Source organism: Pan troglodytes, chromosome 4 (genome assembly GCF_028858775.2).
Source record: "Pan troglodytes isolate AG18354 chromosome 4, NHGRI_mPanTro3-v2.0_pri, whole genome shotgun sequence".
NCBI lineage: Eukaryota > Metazoa > Chordata > Mammalia > Primates > Hominidae > Pan > Pan troglodytes.
In genome coordinates, this window is record NC_072402.2 from 71,589,553 (window position 1) to 71,613,700 (window position 24,148).

Here is a 24,148-nt window from a genome sequence, read left to right on the forward strand (position 1 = left end):
TGAGGGCTGTCCAGGGAAGTTTTCAAAGTCTTTTTAGGCTTGAAGAAAGTAACTCTTTAATTTCTACTCTTTACCTATTGGCCTCCACTCTACTTACTAAGCTCTTTTTTATCTAATAGATCTCAGCTTAGATGTTTGTCCTCCATCCTTTCCTGACCTCCATGTCTATTCCATATAGTTTCTCATAGTACTCTGTAATTTTTATGGCACTTATCAAATTTGTTATTATATACTTTTTGTGTGTGCTTAATAATATCAGTTTTTACCTAATATACTGTAACTACACTTATGAGAGGAAGGATTATATTTGTTTTATTCACAATTATATTAGGGTTTTAGCCGAACCTAAAAAATAGGCTTTCAAAACACATCTAGTTTGAAGGTGGGTTGGGAAATAGTTTGGGTTCATTTTCATCTCTCTTAAGTTCAAATTTTGACAGATTGGTAAGAAAAAGTAGCTTTTTTATCATAAAAAGAATAAACACAGCTAAATGGCCAGCCTCATTTTTGCAAGTGTTTGAAAAACATGGCAAGAAATCAGGAAACCATTTGTCTTTGTATTACACACTACCCCAGGTCAGTAGATGTTGACATTTTGTTACTGTGAGACTATTTCTTGTCATCATTAATAAAAAATACAACTATTCATCAGAGTTTGATTATTTTAAAAAATAACCTCCTCAAACACTTTTCAATTTGTTCCTGTTCTTTCATTTCCCTCTTTACTTTGGCCACACTCCTGATAATATGTAGAAAGATGATTGGAAACTGCTGTCTTCCCATGCAGGATTCAATACACAGAGCATGTGATGTTAATGGGATTGTCAGGCATTCAAGCATTTGACTGAGACAACCTTTCTCCTGGAAGAACTTTTAAAAATTGATATTCATTTGTGTGATTCATGTCTCAAAGAGTGGCCTGTTCTATCTCTCACTGCCTTTCTCCCTTAGATGTTAAAACTTGGAGTTGCTTACATGACAACACAGCATGTCTTTCTTTGCCTTGTAACTACGAACTTAGCTAAGATTTCAATAACCTCTGACCTGGAATTATTTCTTCCTTCTTTTCATCATGCTTTAGGTATTGCCCTGTGCCCAGAGGATCACATCACTGCTATCATCAGTTTTTCAGTAGTTTCCCACAACCTCAGAACTCAGAATAAAAATTTTCCCTCAAAGCACTTTGTCAGAGTTATTTCAAGGACTTCACATGTCCCTTCATTGCTTGCATTGCCTCATTTATTAGCTACTTACACCCCAGAGAACAAAAGGCGCCCAATACAGCCCTCCCAAAGCTCTCTCAACAGCTTTATCTGACCACAGAATGGCCTTTCTTTCTCAGTCTCCCCACTTCCATCCTACAGACAAATCTAGATGACCCTACCTAAAAGAAGAGGTCCAGATTTGGAAGCATGATTTCCAGCTTCCTTTTTCTATACCACCCTAAGAGGTAAAGAATCTTAGTAAATATTCAACTAATTTATTAATTTCTACATTTGCTGGAGATTGTGTGACATAATTGTGCATCAGGCTCAGGGCTGACATCAGCCAGCACACATGGCTTGAATAAACTGGACAGCATCCATTCTGATTAAGCAGTGCCACTTGTGAAATTGTTGGAGTATCTTTTTTGAAATTGTTTGCAATTGTTTGAAAATCATAAAATACATCCTAGTTAGGATAACTTCCTTGCAAGTAACAAAAATGTGTTCAAAGTATAATTTACTAGAAGGAAAAGGTGGACCTTATGAAATACAAGAGAAGGAAGTGCAGCTGAGTTTCACAGGGACAGTATGTATATTCTCTAAGGCCATAAGTTCTCACACTTACATTTCTTCAAGTCCTTACCTCATTCTTTTTTCTCTCTAGAGGCATTCTCTTCTCCCTGCATGCGGCTTAAGCAAGCTTCACATTGTGTTTAACTAGTATCTCTAAGTCCCACTCCCCAACCCTGGCACATGAAATCCGAATGACCCATACCCAATCCTGGCCTATCACTTTGTCCAAGGGGCAGAATCATGAGATCTGAAACCAGCTCAGTGAGTCCTACAGGATTAAATTTTCTGAGATTGGGCTGGACAGATTTTCTTCAAGAAAGCATAGACCCAGGAAAAAAAGAGGCAGAAAGAATGACCTGCATTTTAAGAAGACACAATAGTTGGATAAACATTAAAGAAATATTTATTAAAAACCATATAATTCATTTATTTATTTTGTTTTCTCTCTCCTGTCTTTATGGAGATTGCAAATTTTACAAAGGCAGGATTTTTTTTTTTCTGTTTTGTTTACTGTTCAAGTGCCTAGAACAGTTCCTTGCAGTAAATTTTTGCAAAATTCGTGAATAAAAACCTTTGGATAATGACAACAGTGGTAATTACAGTGAATATGATGAAAAGATAAGAGAATACGTGACTGCATAAACAAGGGAAGTTACAATTTCTGTGAATAGATGGATTTCTTATAATTTTTAGTACTTCTTGACGTTCTTTTTCTTTTCTATCCAACTACCATTACTATGAGGTGAAGTTCTTGAAAGAACTAACCAAAAGTATTCATCTTTGTATCTTAAGTCCCAGCATAATGCCTGGTATATAATCAGTAAATATTTGTGAATTGAGTGAAATGGATGAATCAAGATACTGTTCCTCCTATGGCACTTTGAAGAGTGCTTTGCAAACCATAAAATGCTACCAAAACATTAGATTGTGATTTTCATTGTAGTAGTGCTTTAGAAAAAATACCTTAGTAACATATTCAAGATGTTTGGGACAACTGGAGGACAAGAAACAAACTAGAAAGCTGACCCAAGAGTCTAGGTACAACTCATCTGACTCCAATAGGCTTTTTTTTTTCTGCCTTTTCCCACAAAGCTCTAAATTGGAATCCAACCTAAGTTTCTCTATAATCCTAGAAGGGGCAAAACTTGGCAGCAGTTTGGCTTTATTGTCTCAAACTAGATTTCTATTACTATGTTAGACCAGTTTTAGATTTGGAGACTAAATTGTAGCTCATTTTCTTTCCATTCCAAAGAATCACCAAAGAGTTTATTCCATTTAATATCATCATTATGCATTGTTCAACAATTCAACAAACACATAAATAAAAGCAATTCTTAGAGCATTTTGCTGTATGAAAGATTGTTACCTCTTATTGCCAAACACATGAGAATCTACATAGTGGAATTTAGCTAAGGGCACATTTGTAGAGGCATATTCAGCAATTTTCTCACAAACTCTTTGTGTGTAGACAACTCAATTCAATCAACATTGATTTAACCTTTATGTTTATCAAATATAAAGATAAATATTATTCAGGCTCAGTATAAAGGAACTTTGAATCTATTAAGTGGACTAAGAGTGGGCAATAATAAAGCACACAATGATCATAATATCCGGCAATAGTAAGTGAGTTCCATATGAAAGGTAAAAAGAGATTCATATGTTTAAAGGGTGGAGGAATCATGTAGCATCTGATCTAAAGTGTGAAAATGATTGTGAAATATAGAAAAAATTTAAGAAGGAAATACATTTGGAATGGCCCCCGAAGAAGAGGTACACAATACACTACATTTGTGATTGGGGAAGAAAAAGTTTCAAGGGAAAAAATATAATAGCAAGAGAAACCATAGGCCATTTTGAGGATCAGCAAGTTATCCAATTTGGCTAGATGGTGGACTATGCAAAATGAAGGAGAGAAAATGAGTCTAAAGGGCAATATGGAATAAAATTGCTCAAGGTTTCCAATATTAGGGACTGGGACTCTGTAGCTAATTTCGTGGTTTCCTTAAAAGAATAACACTGAGATTTTGAATAGGGTTGTGCTACTGAGAGGTGAACTCTAGAATATCCTTGCAGAGTAGATTAGAAGAAATTACAGGAGGAGTTCTAAAGCTCAGAGACCAGCTAAGCCACTGATGCAATCTTCAAGGTATGGTTTCATAAGGGCTGGAAGTGGAACTGTAGCCACAGACATGATGGCAAGGTGGAAAAATGAGGAATGCATAGAAGAGATACTTCAAAGATAAAAGCTAAATAAAAGATAAAATTGCCTCATGTATTTAGCATCTAAAAGGATAGGAGGAGTCAGGGAGTGAGGATGTGATCTCTGTGATATGATGTTTCTATTATCTGTCTGAACATTAGAATACTAAGACAGGTGGACTAGGAAGCAATCAATACAAAGGTGATCAATAACCCCATGGAAGTAGATGAAATCTCAAATGAAAGAAAAGGGGTGAGGATAAAATCCTAGATGGGTGTAGGAAGAGAATCATAGAGGAAGGCAGAAGAGGAATTTCCTAAGTGTTCAGAGAAACACATGTATTATATTTTGTCCAGGAAGCCAATAGTGGATTTAGAAGAGGTCATTCAGTTTGGCAATTAGGAGGTTAATGGTGGTCTTTAAGAGAATAGTTGGTGTAGGCTGGTTGTATTTATCACATAGATTTCAAAGAGTGAAGTGAATGAGGAGTAGATGGCAAAACATCAAATGCAGTCAATTTAGACTATCTTTCTAATAATTTTAGTAGGAAAGAGAAGACACAAAGAGTGTGGAAGCCTGAGGTCCAAAATACCTTCTGTTTCCTCCATATTTGAGAGTTTTGATCTATGATCCCCCAATTGAAATAGTTCAATCTGCCATTTCACTTTATCTACTCACATATTGACTGACAAAGCACACTCTGAAGAGTTTTTGAAATAGATGGGGTCATTAGCCTTGGCTCTAATGAGAAATTATAGTACTTTTGCTATAATGATAAGTTGGCAAGTGAATACTTAGCATGTGAAAAAGCCTTCAGATAGCAGCTTCCATTGTTCATTATTTTATATTAGTGGTTATTTTCTTGGCAGAAAATACCATTTGGCTATGAATCTATTATCATTAAAAGAGGAATAATGGTTTTTAACAGAATACATATTCTCCTTCTGGTAAAATGATAATTGCTCCATCTTAACTCTCCATGTCCTGGCCCTCATTTTCTCCTGCACCCTTCTGTTTTTTTACAATTATATGCTTTCTACTGGTCAGTCAATAGCAACTATCTACCTTATGAAAATAGGAGATTTTGTGTGAGAAGGTCTTCTGTGTTACCAGCCAAAACTTCAGAAGGCCTGCAGTTGCTGAAGCAACTCAGCCAGTGCCAGTAAACTCCATAGCAGACTTTGTTTTTCAGCAGCACACATCTAAATATTGTTTAGAGAACACCTATATTCTTTGCATGCACAGAGTCAGACCTGAGCACAACTGCACACAAGTATTCAATTCCTAGCTCTGAAACAATCACCTACTCATCAGTCCCAAGTAGCTACTTCTACTTCCCAAAGCCACTGGACACTTTGTTGTATGTATCAGACCAGAAATATCTCTCTCTGGGTTGCAACTTTTCCTATAAGGGCCAGACGGTAAATATTTTAGGCTTTTCAGGCTAGAGAGCCTCTGTTGCCAGCTTCTTAACTCTACCATTGTAGCACAAAAGCAACCATAAACAATGGCCAATTGTGTGACTTTATTCCTATAAAATGTTATTTACAAAAACAAGCATCAGGCTAGTTTACCAATCCCTGCTCTAGAAAAAGGACTCATTAGTGAGATATGTCATTTAACCTTCCAAAAGAACCCAAGATGGAGAGCCCAAATACATTGTTGAAAAGATTCTAGATTCTTAGTTGGTGCTGGGTCAATTCTAGTGTTCGGATCACAGATATTCGCATTCCATCTCAAGGATTTCCCCTTACCATCCTTAACTCTCTCCACCTGTGTTTTTCCAGTGCCACAGCATACAATCTTACTTCTCTGTCCTCTTCATAGCCCACATTACAAATAAAGTCCTCTTTAAGCTCATCCTACTGGCACCTAACTTTGCATCTCTCTGTATTATGACTTCCAGTATTTGCCTTTAGCTCCAAACACCTTGAACTCAGGACAAATGAATTTTATTTTAGGGTCTCAAAGACCAATTAAAGAAAGAAATATGCAAATTAAATGACATATATTCTTGTCCAATCACCAAATATTTCTTTTCCTGTTTATCTTCTCAGGTAATCAAGGGTGAAGCTGCTATCCCAGCCCCAAACTAGCTTCAACACTGGTCTGCAGCACACCACTCTACTTTCTCTTTAGGCCCAAATTTCAATCTTTAAAATCTCAATGTAGTATAAGAGAGAGAAAAAAGACTGGAAATCAGATCATCTGTATTCCAGTTCTGACTTACTCTGGCCTTGGGAAAGTTACTACCATGTATATTAAACTATGTGACCTTTGAGTGGTGGGTTCCCAGCTGTGCTTCAAGTAATCTTTAGACTTGCTGAGATCATCATTTCCCACCATGTGATAAAAATCTAAGCTGTCTAAGGAATATTTGTTTTAGTTGTTTTCTACTGCTTTGAAAAAAGTTTGAAAAACACTTGTTTTACAAATGAGGGACCAGTGTTCCAATGAGGTATAGTGATTTATTGAAGCTCACATAGCTGGCAGCTGCTTAGTGCAGAAACAAGACTAGAATATGTATCCACATTCTCAGTCCCTATAGTTTTTTTTCTTTTCTATTGCACTATTTTGTTCTGCTTCACCTTAGGATGAAATCCATTTTAGTCAATCTAAAGTTAAATTGCAACCATTTCAGAGAAGCATAATCATCATTACATATAAAGAGCCCATTTGATCATTGCTATTTTAATTCTTTCCAAATTAAATTTTCTGTTTGGTTTTGCTGGCATATAGAAACACTTTTTACTATAATAAACTTGTGTTGATAAATCATACTAAATTCATTTATTAATTCTAATGTTTGTAGATTCTTTTGAATTTTCTACATACACAATCACATTGTCTCCAAAAACATTTCTTAAATAGTTACCAATAACTATTCTATAATCAAAAACTAAGAATCTATACATTCCTAAGGGGGGCAGCAATTTTAAGTAATTAATCTAAAGGATTCTTTAAAATGGAAAGAGAGATTTCTATGCAGTAGCAATAGCTACTACAATAGCCCTTGAATTGAAAACTCACTGAAAATTCAGGACTCTGTGTAACATCCAACACCCAGAGTTTCAGGGTTACTACTGATTGGTGTAATCATTTGCAAAGTTCAAGTTCCAGAGAACATTTATTTTGACAACCCTCTAGGTGTTGCTAGGCCTCTGGGATATGACAGCATTGCCTTGTGTTAGCTAGCAATAAGAAAAGAAGCTTTGTTTGGATTAACATATATACCCTCTTCATTCTGCATACCTATTTTTTCCCCAATAATTTGCAGCTTAGGTCCGAGGTCACCACAAACTCTGCTTAAAGGTGAGTAATATGATGATTTCATTTTCAATCTTAATATTTCAAAATTGTTAATCATGTTTCCAACAAAATTACAATTTCATGCATAAAAATATGTAACTCAGACTATAACCATTTCTTTGTCTTTCTTTTTTATAATTGCTTTGTTTAAATCTGAAAAGAACCAGAGGTCATGTTTTTTAAACAAATGTCATTCCAGAGGACATTTGAGATCAAGTTTCTCTATGAGTTAAATTAGTTAAAAGTAAAGCAAACATACTCTTTAGCCAAGGTCAGTCATGCACCTGGACTACCCAGCTTACCTTGGCGATAGTAAAGGTAGAAAGATAGAAAGGCTCATTTCTTGAGCCTCTGGGCATGCACAGAAAAAAATAATAAGAAATAAGAAATTCAGTAAGTTTACATGGAGATGTAAAGGAAGAACCTATAGCTGGGGATAAACTAGAGCATCCTCAGAAATCTGTTGGGTAAGATATGCTGAACTGCCTTGCAGACAAATGGTTCATGTGAGTAAAATACATTAGAAAGTGACAGGTTAGAATAAGATGGGCTTCATTTTAATTGAAATTCTCTAAATGCTCATAAAGCTATCATCAATGGTTCAATGGGATCACTGATTTTTGGAAAACTCAAGAGGGGATGGCAACTATGAGAAAACTGAAGAATTTCTGCTTTTCTACGATGGCACTGAAGTGGAAGACTTTTTTCCTATCTTCCTCTATTCACCGAACATTCTTTTATTCTATGTTTGTATGAAAATTGTACAGTAATGGGTAAAATGCCTGTGTGTAATTTTAGATACCTCCAGAATGCCTAGAGATGTGGAAATTAATAAATAAGAAACCATATAATACAATATGCTAGGCCATCATAACAAAAAAATTCAGAGAAGTAATTATTTTTATTTGATTAAAAATTGTTGCTGGGCTTGGTGGCTCACGCTTGTAATCCCAGCACTTTGGGAGGCCGAGGCAGGTGAATCACGAGGTCAGGAGTTCAAGACCAGCCTGACCAAAATGGTGAAACACCGAGTTCACTAAAAATACAAAAATTAGCTGGGTGTGGTGGCAGGGGCCTGTAATCCCAGCTACTCGGGAGGCTGAGGCAGAGAATTGCTTGAACCCAGGAGGCTGAGTTTATAGTGAGCTGAGATCCTGCCACTGCAGTCCAGCCTGGGTGACAGAATGAAACTCTGTCTCAAAAAAATAAATAAAAATAAATAAAATTGTTTTAACATAAAACAATTTGTATTCCTAATAATAGAATATTAAAAAAGAAAAGCTACCAATTAGCTCTTTCATTAGTACCTCATCAAATAAGTTTTAATGTTACCGTCTTAATTTATATCACGCTCCATATTGCCTCAGAACAGTTATAGCTTAAAGAGCGATCAGAATATTTTATAAGGGTTCTGTTTTTGCAGTTTTTGATGATAATTGGAATAAAACTCACCCATACCTTTCAAGTTTTTGGAAATTAAAAGACAGTGTCTGCTGAGAACTGAGAACTAGTAATCTCTTGCAATTTAACTTCTCCAAATTATTTACATGAAAATTTCACCAGAAGCTTTAAGAATTTGTTTTCTCTACAATTGAGAGAAATATTCTGGAAGATATCTGTCTTGTCCAACATCTAATAAGAAAAAACAACAACAACAAAGTATCTATTTAGTTTTTCTTGCTGAAAAGGTCCCTGTATGAGAAAATTCCAATTTTGGCAGTGGGGGGCAAGGGTGAAGGGTATAGGGGAGTGGCTTCTCTAGTCTATCTAGTGGTTGAAAGGAAAGCTTCACATTATTTGGGGGCCTCAGCTCCCAAATGTTTGGGACTCACATTATATGTCTGATCACAACTTAAATTCTATCTGGCTACTATTGTCCCAATACCCTGTGGTTCTGTGTTGCTGAGGAAAACCAGGAAAGGCGAGTTACTTACCGACAAACTAGAATCAGCTTGCAAGTGGAGTGGGAAAAAAAAGCCCCTCATTTTTTTTTATTATACTTTAAGTTCTAGGGTACATGTGCACAACGTGAAGGTTTGTTACATATGTATACATATGCCATGTTGGTGTACTGCACCCATTAACTCGTCATTTAGCATTAGGTATATCTCCTAATGCTATGCCTCTCCCCTACCCCCACCCCACTACAGGCCCCGGTGTGTGATGTTCACCACCCTGTGTCCAAGTGTTCTCATTGTTCAATTCCCACCTATGAGTGAGAACATTCAGTGTTTGGTTTTCTGTCCTTGTGATAGTTTGCTCAAAATGATGGTTTCCAGTTTCATCCACGTCCCTACAAAGGATATGAACTCATCATTTTTTATGACTATGTAGTATTCCATGGTGTATATGTGCCACATTTTCTTAATCCAGTCTATCATTGATGGACATTTGGGTTGGTTCCAAGTTTTTGCTATTGTGAATAGTGCCGCAATAAACATATGTATGTATGTGTCTTTATAGCAGCATGATTTATAATCCTTTGGGTATATACCCAGTAACAGGATGGCTGGGTCAAATGGTATTTCTAGTTCTAGATCCTGGAGGAATCACCACACTGTCTTCCACAATGGTTGAACTAGTTTACAGTCCCACCAACAGTGTAAAAGTGTTCCTATTTCTCCACATCCTCTCCAGCACCTGTTGTTTCCTCACTTTTTAATGATCGCCATTCTAACTGGTGTGAGATGGTATCTCACTGTGGTTTTGATCTGCATTTCTCTGATGACCAGCGATGATGAGCATTTTTTTCATATCTCTGTTGGCTGCATAAATGTCTTCTTTTGAGAAGACATTTCTCAAATGTCAAGTGTCTGTTCATATCCTTTGCCCATTTTTTGATGGGGTTGTTTGATTTTTTCTTGTAAATTTGTTTGAGTTCTTTGTAGATTCTGGATATTAGCCCTTTGTTGGATGGGTAGATTGTAAAAATTTTCTCCCATTCTGTAGGTTGCCTGTTCACTCTGATGGTAGTTTCTTTGGCTGAGCAGAAGCTCTTTAGTTTAATTAGATCCCATTTGTCAATTTTGGCTTTTGTTGTCATTGCTTTTGGTGTTTTAGTCATGAAGTCCTTGCCCATGTCTATAGCCTGAATGGTATTGCCTAGGTTTTCTTCTAGGGTTTTTATGGTTTTAGGTCTAGCATTTAAGTCTTTAATCCATCTTGAATTAATTTTTGTATAAGGTGCAAGGAAGGGATCCAGTTTCAGCTTTCTACATATGGCTAGCCAGTTTTCCCAACACCATTTATTAAATAAAGAATCCTTTCCCCATTGCTTGTTTTTGTCAGATATGTCAAAGATCAGATGGCTGTAGATGTGTGGTATTATTTCTGAGGGCTCTGTTCTGTTCCATTGGTCTATATCTCTGTTTTGGTACCAGTACCATGCTGTTTTGGTTACTGTAGCCTTGTAATATAGTTTGAAGTCAGGTAGCATGATGCCTCCAGCTTTGTTCTTTTGGCTTAGGATTGTCTTGGCAATGCAGGCTCTTTTTTGGTACCATATGAACCTTAAAGTATTTTTTTCCAATTCTGTGAAGAAAGTCATTGGTAGCTTGATGGGGATGGCATTGAATCTATAAATTACCTTGAGCAGTATGGCCATTTTCACGATATTGATTCTTCCTACACATGAGCATGGAATGTTCTTCCATTTGTTTGTGTCCTCTTTTATTTCATTGAGCAGTGGTTTGTAGTTCTCCTTGAAGAGGTCCTTCACATCCCTTGTAAGTTGGATTCCTAGGTATTTCATTCTCTTTGAAGCAATTGTGAATGGGAGTTTACCATGATTTGGCTCTCTGTTTGTCTATTATTGGTGTACAGGAATGTTTGTGATTTTTCACATTGATTTTGTATCCTGAGACTTTGCTGAAGTTGCTTATCAGCTTAAGCAGATTTTGGGCTGAGATGATGAGATTTTCTAAATATACAATCATGTCATCTGCAAACAGGGACAATTTCATTCCCTCTTTTCCTAATTGAATACCCTTTATTTCTTTCTCCTGCCTGATTGCCCTGGCCAGAACTTCCAACACTATGTTTAATAGGGGTGGTGATAGAGGGAATCCTTGTCTTGTGCCAGTTTTCAAAGGGAATGCTTCCAGTTTTTGCTCATTCGGTATGATACTGGCTGTGGGTTTGTCATAAATAGCTCTTATTATTTTGAGATACATCCCATCAATACCTAGTTTATTGAGAGTTTTTAGCATGAAGCGCTGTTGAATTTTGTCGAAGGCCTTTTCTGCATCTATTGAGATAATCATGTGGTTTTTGTCGTTGGTTCTGTTTTTATGATGGATTACATTTATTGATTTGCGTAAGTTAAACAGACTTGCATCCCAGGGGTGAAGCCAACCTGATTGTGGTGGATAAGCTTTTTGATGTGCTGCTGGATTTGGTTTGCCAGTATTTTATTGAGGATTTTTGCATCGATGTTCATCAGGGATATTGGTCTAAAATTCTCTTTTTTGGTTGTGTCTCTGCCAGGCTTTGGTATCAGGATGATGCTGGCCTCATAAAATGAGTTAGGGAGGATTCCCTCTTTTTCTATTGATTGGAATAGTTTCAGAAGGAATGGTACCAGCTCCTCCTTGTACCTCTGGTAGAATTCGGCTGTGAATCCATCTGGTCCTGGACTTTTTTTCGTTGGTAAGCCTCAATTATTGCCTCAATTATTGCCTCAATTTCAGAGCCTGTTATTGATTTATTCAGGGATTCAACTTCTTCCTGGTTTTGTCTTGGGAGGTTGTATGTGTTCAGGAATTTATCCATTTCTTCTAGATTTTCTAGTTTATTTGTGTAGAGGTGTCTATAGTATTCTCTGATGGTAGTTTGTATTTCTGTGGGATCGGTGGTGATATCCCCTTTATCATTTTTTATTGCATCTATTTCATTCTTCTCTCTTTTCTTCTTTATTAGTCTTGCTAGTGGTCTATCAGTTTTGTCAATCTTTTCAAAAAACCAGCTCCTGGATTCATTGATTTTTTGAAGGGTTTTTTGTGTTTCTATGTCCTTCAATTCTGCTCTGATCTTAGTTATTTCTTGCCTTCTGCTAGCTTTTGAATGTGTTTGCTCTTGCTTCTCTAGGTCTTTTAATTGTGATGTTAGGGTGTCAATTTTGGATCTTTCCTGCTTTCTCTTGTGGGCATTTAGTGCTATAAATTTCCCTCTACACACTGCTTTAAATGTGTCCCAGAGATTCTGGTATGTTATGTCTTTGTTTTCATTGGTTTCAAAGAACATCTTTATTTCTGGCTTCATTTCGTTATGTACCCAGTAGTCATTCAAGAGCAGGTTGTTCAGTTTCCATGTAGTTGAGCGTTTTGAGTGAGTTTCTTAACCCTGAGTTCTAGTTTGATTGCACTGTGATGTGAGAGACAGTTTGTTATAATTTCTGTTCTTCTACATTTGCGGAGGAGTGCTTTACTTCCAACTCTGTGGTCAATTTTGGAATAAGTGCTAAGTGGTGCTGAGAAGAATATATATTCTTTTGATTTGGGGTGGAGAGTTCTGCAGATGTCTATTAGGTCCGCTTGGTGCAGAGCTGAGTTCAATTCCTGGATATCCTTGTTAACTTTCTGTCTTGTTGACCTGTCTCATGTTGACAGTGTGGTTTTAAAATCTCCCATTATTATTGTGTGGGAGTCTAAGTCTCTTTGTAGATCTCTAAGGACTGGCTTTATGAATCTGAGTGCTCCTACATTGGGTGTGTATATATTTAGGATAGTTAGCTCTTCTTGTTGAATTCATCCCTTTACCATTATGTAATGGCCTTCTTTGTCTCTTTTGATCTTTGTTGGTTTAAAGTCTATTTTATCAGAGACTAGGATTGCAACACCTGCCTTTTTTTGTTTTCCATTTGCTTGGTAGATCTTCCTCCATCCCTTTATTTTGAGCCTATGGGTGTCTCTGCACATGAGATGGGTCTCCTGAATACAGCACGCTCATGGGTCTTGACTCTTTATCCAATTTGCCAGTCTATGTCTTTTAATTGGGGCATTTAGCCCATTTACATTTAAGGTTAATATTGTTATGTGTGAATTTGATCCCGTCATTATGATGTTAGCTGGTTATTTTTCCCATTAGTTAATGCAGTTTCTTCCTAGCATCGATGGTCTTTACAATTTGGCATGTTTTTGCAGTGGCTGGTACCAGTTTTTCCTTTCTATGTTTAGTGCTTCCTTCAGGAGCTCTTGTAAGGCAGGCCTGGTGGTGACAAAAATCTCTGAGCATTTCCTTGTCTGTAAAGTATTTTATTTCTCCTTCACTTATGAAGCTTAGTTTGGCTGGATACGAAATTCTGGGTTGAAAATTCTTTTCTTTAAGAGTGTTGTATATTGGCCCCTACTCTCTTCTGGCTTGTAGAGTTTCTGCTGAGAGAACCGCTTTTAGTCTGATGGGCTTCCCTTTGTGGGTAACCCGACCTTTCTCTCTGGCTGCCCTTAACATTTTTTCCTTCATTTCAACTTTGGTGTATCTGACAATTATGTGTCTTGGAGTTGCTCTTCTCAAGGAGCATCTTTGTGGAATTCTCTGCATTTCCTGAATTTGAATGTTGGCCTGCCTTGCTAGATTGGGGAAGTTCTCCTGGATAATATCCTGCAGAGTGTTTTCCAACTCGGTTCCATTTGCCCTGTCACTTTCAGGTACACCAATCAGACGTAGATTTGGTCTTTTCACATAGTCCCATATTTCTTGGAGGCTTCATTCATTTCTTTTTACTCTTTTTTCTCTAAACTTCTCTTCTCGCTTTATTTCATTCATTTGATCTTCAATCACTGAAACCCTTTCTTCCATGTGATTGAATTGGCTACTGAAACTTGTGCATGCGTCATGTAGTTCTTGTGCCATGGTTTTCAGCTCCATCAGGTCATTTAAGGTCTTCTCTATGCTGTTTATTCTAGTTAGCCATTTGTCTAATCTTTTTTCAAGGTTTTTAGCCTCTTTGCAATGGGTTCAAACATCCTCCTTTAGCTCAGAGAAGTCTGTTATTACCAATCGTCTGAAACCTTCTTCTCTCAGATGGTCAAAGTCATTCTCCGTTCAGCTTTGTTCCTTTACATGCAAGGAGCTGCATTCCTTTGGAGGAGAAGAGGTGCTCTGATTTTTAGAATTTTCAGCTTTTCTGCTCTGGTTTCTCCCCATCTTTGTGGTTTTATCTACCTTTGGTCTTTGATGATGGTGACGTACAGATGGGGTTTTGGTGTGGATGTCCTTTATGCTTGTTAGTTTTCCTTCTAACAGTCAGGACCCTCAGGTGTAGGTCTGTTGGAGTTTGCTGGAGGTCCACTCCTGACCCTGTTTGCCTGCGTATTACCAGCGGAGGCTGTAGAACAGCCCACACTGCAGAATGGCAAATGTTGCTGCCTGATCCTTCCTCTGGAAGCTTTGTCTCAGAGGGGCACCCAGCTGTATGAGGTGTCAGTTGGCCCCTACTGGGAGGTGTCTCCCAGTTAGGCTACTCGGGGGTCAGGGACCCACTTGAGGAGGCAGTCTGTCCATTCTCAGATCTCAAACTCCATGCTGGGAGACCACTACTCTCTTCAAGGCTGTCAGGCAGGGACGTTGAAGTCTGTAGAAGTTTCTGCTGCCTTTTGTTCAGCTATGCCTGCCCCCAGAGGTGGAGTCTACAGAGGCAGGCAGGCCTCCTTGAGCTGTGGTGGGCTCCACCAGCTTCGAGATTCCCAGCTGCTTTGTTTACCTACTCAAGCCTCAGCAAAGGCGGGCACCCCTCCGCCAGCCTCCCTGTGCCTTGCAGTTTGATCTCAGACTGCCGTGCTAGCTGTGAGAGAGGCTCTGCGGGTGTGGGACCCTCCAAGCCATGCGCGGGATATAATCTCCTGGTGTGCCATTTGCTAAGACCATTGGAAATGTGCCTCATTGGGGTGGGAGTGTCCCGATTTTCCAGGTACTGTCTGTCATGGCTTCCCTTGGCTAGGAAAGGGAATTCCCCGACCCCTTGCACATCCCAGGTGAGGTGATGTCCCACCCTTCTTCAGCTCACACTCCGTGGACTGCACCCACTGTCCGACAAGCCCCAGTGAGATGAACCCAGTACCTCAGTTGGAAATGCAGAAATCACCCATCTTCTGTGTCTCTCACACTAGGAGCTGTAGACTGGAACTTTTCCTATTCAGCCATCTTGAATAATGCCCAAAAGCCCCTCATTTTTATGACTGAAATAGTCTAGGACTCTAGCAGCATATCTATGAGTTGGAGTAAAAAGCTTGGGTAAAAAGCATAGGTAGTATTTTCAATTTCTTTCTACCCTCCCAGACAGTGATAAAGGCTTCTATTTCTTTGTGTCTCATTCAATGCCTAGCAGCATACAATGAATACCCAAATGTGTGTTCATTCCATTTTAAATTGAAAGACATATTCAGCCATACATCAATGGATTTGGTTACTTTTATTCTGGCATTTTTCTTTGAGCTTGTAGAAGAGTTTAAAAAGCTTACTGATAATCCCAGCACTTTGGGAGGCCGAGGTGGGCTGATCACGAGGTCAGGAGATCGAGACCATCCTGGCTAACACAGTGAAACCCTGTCTCTACTAAAAATTCAAAAAATTAGCTGGATGTGGTGGTGAGCACCTGTAGTCCCAGCTACTCAGGAGGCTGAGGCAGGAGAATGGCATGAATCTGGGAGGCAGAGCTTGCAGTGAGCCGAGATCACACCACTGCACTCCAGCCTGGGTGACAGAGTGAGACTCCATCTCAAAAAAAAAAAAAAAAAAAAAAGAAAGAAAAGCTTACTGATTTATTAACAAGAAATACCCTAGTTTCTGAACATACTGAAAAAACAATTTTTATATCTGATCTCAAGCTCTTGACTTAAACCAAGATTTATCAAATGATGAACCCCATTTATTTTTACTGAGGTATCCTTTCATGAAAACTAAGAAACATAAACTAATCATGTAGAAATATAATCAGAAACTCATCCTCTAAGACATGAGAGAGCCATATTTTAGCAGGGCAATTTGGAAATATCTATTAAAAATGTGTGACCAACAGCTACTATTAAATTTGTAACATTCTTAAAAGTTATTACTAATTTGAAAAGCTAGTATTTATTAAGTGATGATTCTATGCCAATAATTGTTCTAAGCAGTTTACATGAACCTTCTTACTGAATCCTAACAAAAGCTTTATGAGGTAGGTATTACTCTTATTTTATAGATAGTGAAACTGAGACAGAAAAATTAGGCGAATGGCATTTAACTTTTTAAAGTAAAAGTTACTACTATATTAATTACAGCAGAATTATTGATATGTATGCATATATTAATAATGTTGCATGTTTCATTAGGGATATAACGATTAAACTGGCAATAACGGGGTGGGTATGGTTTTGCAAATAACTCATGGATCTTCAAGACCATAAGTGGGAACCACTGGTCAAAGATTTTTCTGCTCAACCTGTTGTGGCCTGAGTGGTGGAGCTCCAGGCATCTTGATACTGCAGTAACACAGTACTTAGGATTGTTAGAAACTCAGTGAAGGGCTTCACATCATTCAAGAACCAGGGTTTGTGAGCTCCTACTTGACCTGCAGCCTCAACACTATTGCACTGCCTTGAGCCTCATTTTATCTCCATAAAATGAAGGAGTTTGACCTGGAGGTTTTAGAGATCCTTACTAGCTCTTATTTCTCTGACTTTATGTGGAGTCAGTGAACGTTCTCTTTAGCAGGTTTCCAGCATGTCAGGAAATGAAAAAGAGCTTCCAGAAGAATGATCCAAACTTCTTTCCCAGTCCCAGAAAAGTAGGAACAGCTGAAATGTACTTGAGGCTATTGCTCACACAAAAGGAGCAGGTGTTTTGAGAAGGGTAAGACTGTATAAATCTAAAATACTTTTTGGAATGAAATGGATTACAAATACATGCTACATACTTTGTCTTGTAGCCTATCACTAACCGTTTGAAGAAACTTACTAGTACTGGAGGTTGTGCCTATGGTAATCTCCACCCTAAAAATCTTTAAAAATAGGATTTGTACTCACGAGCATGTGAATTTGTAGGTGTTGACTTGCCTTAAGGAAGGCAGAAAAATGCAAATATTTTCTAAAATCACATTTGAATCTCTGACTCAGGATGACTTGTGAAGGTTTACCCTCAAAAAAGCATTTGATATGTGTTATGTATTCTTTCATTTTAGGGCCTGGAGGCTCTCAAGGCATGGCCAGACGCTCTGTCTTGTACTTCATCCTGCTGAATGCTCTGATCAACAAGGGCCAAGCCTGCTTCTGTGATCACTACGCATGGACTCAGTGGACCAGCTGCTCAAAAACTTGCAATTCTGGAACCCAGAGCAGACACAGGTGGGTGTGAGCTTTGTGGCTTTTCTTTGTGTCCTGGGAGGACTCAAGGATGAAGTCAGCAACATCAGGAGTGCAACACTAAGCAATGGGAACATATATATATCAAAGTAAGAACTTACAAATTTGGATGAAATTTGAAGTCTCTCTCTTATGAGGTTGAAAGGAAGTCTACTTTTGTTCTCTCTACAAGAACGAGGGGTTTCAAACAAATTTAATTAAGAATCTGTGCAACACTTTGAGTTGACTATTTAACTTGCTTAGAATCACTACCCAAGCTTTTTTCAATCAGCACACAACTTTGCTTGCCTATAGTTAGTGAGTTAATTATAGAGAATTTTCTACTCATTAAATCGAGTCTAACAGGACCTCAATTGAGCAGAACTGCTAGCTATTAGCTTGATTGTTGGCATATACAAAATGGCAACAAAACTGTTCTTTCTTGATAACATTTAATAATTCAGTCTTTTCACCAATTCAGACTTCTTGTCCCCCACAGTTTCTTTAACTCTGTTAAATGTTTCTGTACCACGGAAATGCTCACATGTTAGGGGAGAAAAGCATATATTTAATGTGTTTTAACCATTACAGAATTTTTTAGGATCCTTATTTTAGAAAACTATGTTTACATATGTAGTGTGAATCTCATTAAAATTACCAATTTACTTCCCCAATAAACCATCTACTATATATGTGAAAACAGATTTGTTTACAATATTCCTCTATTCAAGAGTCCTTCAGGAGCTCCCTGCTGCCTAAAAAGAACAGCAAATATTCCTGGCCAGTCACACAAGCTCCTCCCTGGAGAGCTACCTGGACATGCTCTCATCTGCCTCAAATCTTTGCACATGTCGCTTCCTCCAAATTCCCTTCCCTCTGTTACCTGGAGAATTCACATGAATTATTCAGGATGTTTCTCTCATGCCACTTTCTCTTTGAATCTTTAGCCTCACAGCCCCCTATGTTGTCCTCCTTCAAGCAGTTTGCAGGATCTTTCTCTCCTTTCATCTTTCCTTGCCTTCCAGTCCATTCGAGGAGCTCCAGCATGGCTGGCTTCATGGTGTAACATGTGCAGTCACACAGGCCCCACACTTAGAAGGGCTTCATGCTTGGCTTAATGATCTGCCTTTGCTGTCTTGAAGTTCTTAGTTTTGAGCAAGAGGTTTCCCATTTTCATTTTATGCTGAGCCTCACAAAGTATGTCCTGAGTTCTGTTAAGTGGTGAGAACTGCATATATGCCAACCTGCCTAATTTTTCCATGAAAATTTTCTTTCTTTTCTATTTATTGTAGTTAATGCTCAATGATACTTTGATTATGGAGCAGGATATATGGTGAATACACTCATTCTAAGCAACTTCTTCTTCATGGTTACAGACAAATAGTAGTAGATAAGTACTACCAGGAAAACTTTTGTGAACAGATTTGCAGCAAGCAGGAGACTAGAGAATGTAACTGGCAAAGATGCCCCATCAACTGCCTCCTGGGAGATTTTGGACCATGGTCAGACTGTGACCCTTGTGTTGAAAAACAGGTAGGCAACCATGGGCATTTCCAGGAAATATGAATCACAATAGAGGGCTCTGATTCCCTGACAGGCTTAACAGCATAGTAATGCTGAATTACTTCAATTTCTGAAAATCAACTGTCCCAGCTTCCATTGAGGGAAAATTCCATTTAGCACTTTTGTGGGGGGAAGAGGGGGTTTATTTTATGTATTTTACTGTCTTAAGAACACAAAAAGGAAATTTTGCTCCCAGTATTGATATTGTACTTACCCAGTTCTGAATTCCACTGCCTGTGCCTTCTGAGAATTCTGAAAGCAAAAGTGTACACAGATTGAGTAATCCTTATCCAAAATGTTGGTATCAGAAGTGTTTTGGATTTTGGATGTTTTGTGGATTCTGAAATATTTGCATATACATAATGTAGTAGCTTGGGGATGGGACACAGTCTAAACATGAAATTCATTTATGTTTCAGATATACCTTATACATATCGCCTGAAGATAATTTATACAATATTTTAAATAATTTTGTTCATGAGACAAAGTTATGATAAGTATTTACATATACAATACTCCACTGTGGCATCATGTTGGTACTCAAAAATTTTTAGATTTTGGAGCATTTTGGATTTTAGGTTTTCAAACTAGGTATGCTCAACTCATACTAAAAAACAACAACAACAACAACAACAACAAAAACAGGGTTTCAGTCCAAGATTTTAAACCAGACAGAAATGAGGGAAATGAATCAAAACCTTCACTCCTTGCCCTTCCTCTACATTCCCTCTCCTCACAGCAGTCCCTCAATTTGTTTATTGTTCCCCATTGAAATATTTACCCACCACAAACTCATTCCTGTAAGGGCATCAGCCAATGTGAACCACAGTTAGGGCCGTGTTGAGCATTTACACAGCAGGGAAGAAAAAGAAACTCATTTGTGGAACAGCTACTTTCTGAGGGGAACTGTTCTAGGTCCCTTTCATGTGTCATCTTATTCAAACTTCACATCATATTGTGTTTCTCTACCCATTTTACAGATGAGAAAGTTATTGCTCATTTGGGGTTAAGTAATTTGCCCAAGAATACACCCATTAATTAATAAATTGAATTTTTCTGACTTCAAAGTCAGTACTTTTTAGTCCTATCATATTTCTATTCTCCCTTGACTCACCATTTTACTACTCGCCATTTAAAATCTTTTTAAAGTGTAGACTACATTAGCATTGGTTTTCACAGGGACTCTCTTATGCAAAAGAACCTCAAAATTATTTCACATTTATCCCTTCACACTATCTTTAAGATACAGAAAGGCTACTGTTATGGCCTGGAGGAATTTACTGTACTCAAGAGACTCTCAGCAAACATTTATATATTTTATTTTGAAAACGTATAAACCATATGGTTTCAGAGTTATAAGAAGCCTTAGAAACCTTTTTAACCCACTTCCTCATTTTACTGGTTGGGAAACAGAGATCCACAGAGGTGATTATTTCCCTAAGGGAGCACAATAATGGAATTGGAAGAATCATTAGTAAAAATATAAGGAATATTACCATAGGAAAAATCACTGTTGTGATTGAGAAGCCCAGTTTTCTTAGGTACATTTTGACCTTGACCCTGCCTCAGAGTTATATCTTTCTCTTCTTTCCTTTCAGTCTAAAGTTAGATCTGTCTTGCGTCCCAGTCAGTTTGGGGGACAGCCATGCACTGAGCCTCTGGTAGCCTTTCAACCATGCATTCCATCTAAGCTCTGCAAAATTGAAGAGGCTGACTGCAAGAATAAATTTCGCTGTGACAGTGGTAATGTATTTTTGTGAAATGTTCAGTCCCCACTAAAAATAACTTGACAAAATCAAAGTTACTCCAATTGACTAACAGTAGAATCCATCACAGAGAAATCCCACCACATTTTAAGCAGAGTGGAATGGGAATGTTATGCTGCCAATTCCCAAGATATTCCACTGTAAAATTATGGCTTTTCAGTTATACCATTTTTACCACTTACCTGATCTGCACAAATCTATAATCAGGATAATTTTAAAAGAAATGACATATTTTAAAAGATTTTTAATATAATTTATTATGACAAGAATATTAAGATATCATGTTGGAAGATGACTAGAGATGATGTAGAAAACTTTCTTGACTGGCTCTAAAATTAATTCCAAAAGAGTAAGTCAAAAGCACATACACAAATGAGCATGGCTATATTTCAATAAAATTTTCTTTACAAAAACAGTTGGCCATAGTTCAGGTCAGTTTTAGCCTACAGGCCATAGTTCATTGACCTCCTATCTAAACAGTCAACTTAAAGTTACAATAAAATTAAATTTCAGATGAATGAAATCTCTATCATTTCTGTGTACTCTGAGATATCCTGAAAAGTAAAGTATTTATAACTAGATAGCAAATTTCCAATTCCACAGAAAATTGACCCAAGACCTTGGAACCCAAGTTTTCCCCTCTTACTCCCTGCATCCTGCCCTCAGCTTTGCCAGCTTTTTCTGAATGTCAGACAGGAATGCCGGGGTCAGGGTTTTCCCCTATCCACCTCCACCCCAAACCTGGAATTTGAGAGCAGGATGTGGGTAGGGAGATATACTTTGTGTCTATATAAATAAGGTCATGTCACAAATTGACAAAAAAGGGAATCAGAGCAAAATCCGAATGACAATGGCTGAGGGTAATACAGACCTGATCATTATATCCAGAGTATCAAAATCAAGCTCTAGAACTGAAGTATAACTATTTGAAGCTTGAAAGATGGTTTTTACTACATATAAGCAAAAAAGACTCTTATTCAGTAGATGATAAATCTATGAAAAATTATAAAGGATCTGCATTCAGGCCAAAAATACTTAAAGTTTGAGAAGCCTTGAGATGCATCCATTGGTCACCAATTTATAATGAACAATTTTAGAAAGGTTAGCAGTGTAAGCACAGCTGATCGCCAGTTCATCAACAGTTATGTCCATAACCACTGATTTTCAAATAACTGTATTATGAAGATGTGTCTGTAATGGTTGTTAAGCGGCTGCTACTCCGTACTCCCTGAGTAACCCATGCCCTGCTTCCCAGAGCCCAAAATCCCTAGATCTTTTCATGATCCAGGAACTGATTGGTAAATCCTTGTCACAGATATAGTTGGCATCCATTCGGACTGGGTGATGCCATAGCCTTTTGGTTGTTAAATATTCCATTGAAGATGGTATACTGTTTTGCTCTCCTAAAAGCATCTACTAATGCCACTGTCAATGGGAGTAAGAGGTTTATGAATGATTGTTTTTCTGACTCAAGATGATACTTGGCTCTCAATTAACAAAGAACTATCTCTCCTGAAAAGATTGACCATCTTGCCTTTCCTCTATTATGACTGATGTTCAGAGTCTCCCAAGAGTCCCCAAGACTAAATGGATTATGTTGATGTATACGTGGATTTTTAAGAATTACCCATTATGTTAATTCCCATGCAATATACCAACTCTTCTTTCAGAGTCCTAATTTTAAGCATAAAAGACTAGAGAATTTGCAGCTGGTTTTAAAAAATAATACTATTGCAGTGACACAAATCACTTCCAATGGATAGGAAAAACGTGCAATTTCTAAATGATTGCATGGTTCCAAGTGTAAATGTATACATGCATGTGCTGGCTAAGCATGCTGACTTCTGCAAATCCTGCAATATTCAAACTGTCCTTTAATTTCTCATTCCTTCTTTGGTATAGAATATATTTATGGCTTACAATATCTCTCCCCTTATGCTTTCTATTCCATAGAGTTTTTATGACCTGGAACCATTCTCACCCATGTCACATCAGGCCTATTCCTAAACATCCCTCAAGAGGTATCCTCTTCCCTTCATCCCTACCCTTGCTAATGGACTCTCTAAGATATCCCTATAAGTACTAAATGGATAGAATTTCTTGTATTCTCACAAATCTGGTACTCTGCTCACAAAGCTAAGCTAATGAGAACTATACATGTGTATCCCTCCTTCTGTCTAACAAAGTGAGATTTTAGTGTAACCATATCAAAAATAAACCTTTGCTTAAATTTGTAAGTGCTAGGTTCAAAACTTTTTTAAAAATGTAATATGTATAGATTCATATTTTAATAAAGAGCCTCTCTATTTCAAACTAAAATTCCCATTCTGTTCTGTCCTGAAAACAACACAAAACAAAAAAACTAGAAATGCACTGTTTAAAAATAGAGCATCTTTCAGGTTAAGTCATGGGATGAACAGACATTCAATTCAATCTGCATTTCCAGTCCTGTGTGATTATAGTGCTCGTAGCTATAATTCTTTATAATAATAGTCCTGACATAATGCAAGATGGAAGATGTAATTATTTTAATTACACTCTACCTTCTAAGTGAAGATTATTAACCAAAAAAGTTGAAACCAAGTACTTTCTTGGGAACCCACTATTAATTAAAAAAATTAATTCAACAGAATGCCCAATTTTCCCAAGAATTTTAGTCAAAACAGTCATGCATAATTGTAGTGAGATGCTAATCACATCTTAAAATAATCAACCAGATAATCTCAAGTAAAACCTTTAATCATTGTCAGTTGGACCTGTACATACTGGTACAGATGCCAACACCATTGACTACAGGCAAGAAGGTAAAAGGCAGGAGAGGAGATATCTGTCATTGCACATAAGTATTTCAATTTCTATAATATATAGTTATATACTGATTCCAAGGATCCTTATGAAATTCAGTAAGTCAGAAACGGAAGGTAATTATTTGGGTACATGGAATTTGTACCATTTTCTACATTTGCTCACTCAACTTGCTACTGTAGTATCTAGACACTTAACTTGTCCAAAAAATAGATATAGCAAATTATATACAGGAAAACAATTATATACAGTAATTATATATAGTAAAATAGATAGTAGATATATTTAATATATTTAATAAAATCTGTACTAATTATATATAGTAAAATATGCAATTCTAAGTGTGCAATTTTGCTTTCACAAATTATGCAATCATGTAAACAACCCTATGTCAAGATATAGAAAATA

General features: G+C 37.4%; 1 protein-coding gene and 1 long non-coding RNA gene across 9 annotated transcripts in view; one reads left to right on the forward strand and one right to left on the reverse strand.

Moving 5' to 3' along the window:
* The window catches only part of LOC107974759 (uncharacterized), a 235,738-nt gene that overhangs the window by 86,323 nt on the left and 125,267 nt on the right, over nt 1-24,148 (reverse strand). Inside the window, exon 4 of the long non-coding RNA XR_001717749.4 lies at nt 19,384-19,421. This is a non-coding gene — a long non-coding RNA (uncharacterized LOC107974759). The remainder of the gene's footprint in view (nt 1-19,383; nt 19,422-24,148) is intronic.
* Nucleotides 7,111-24,148, forward strand: part of C6 (complement C6) — a 71,437-nt gene continuing 54,399 nt past the window's right edge. Inside the window, exons 1-5 of one of the 8 annotated variants that reach the window (XM_054684033.2) lie at nt 7,112-7,293; nt 16,978-17,118; nt 17,447-17,609; nt 18,983-19,139; nt 20,768-20,912. In XM_054684033.2, the coding sequence (XP_054540008.1) occupies nt 17,467-17,609; nt 18,983-19,139; nt 20,768-20,912 (445 nt within the window). In that variant the 5' untranslated portion in view covers nt 7,112-7,293; nt 16,978-17,118; nt 17,447-17,466. 8 annotated transcript variants of the gene reach the window in all.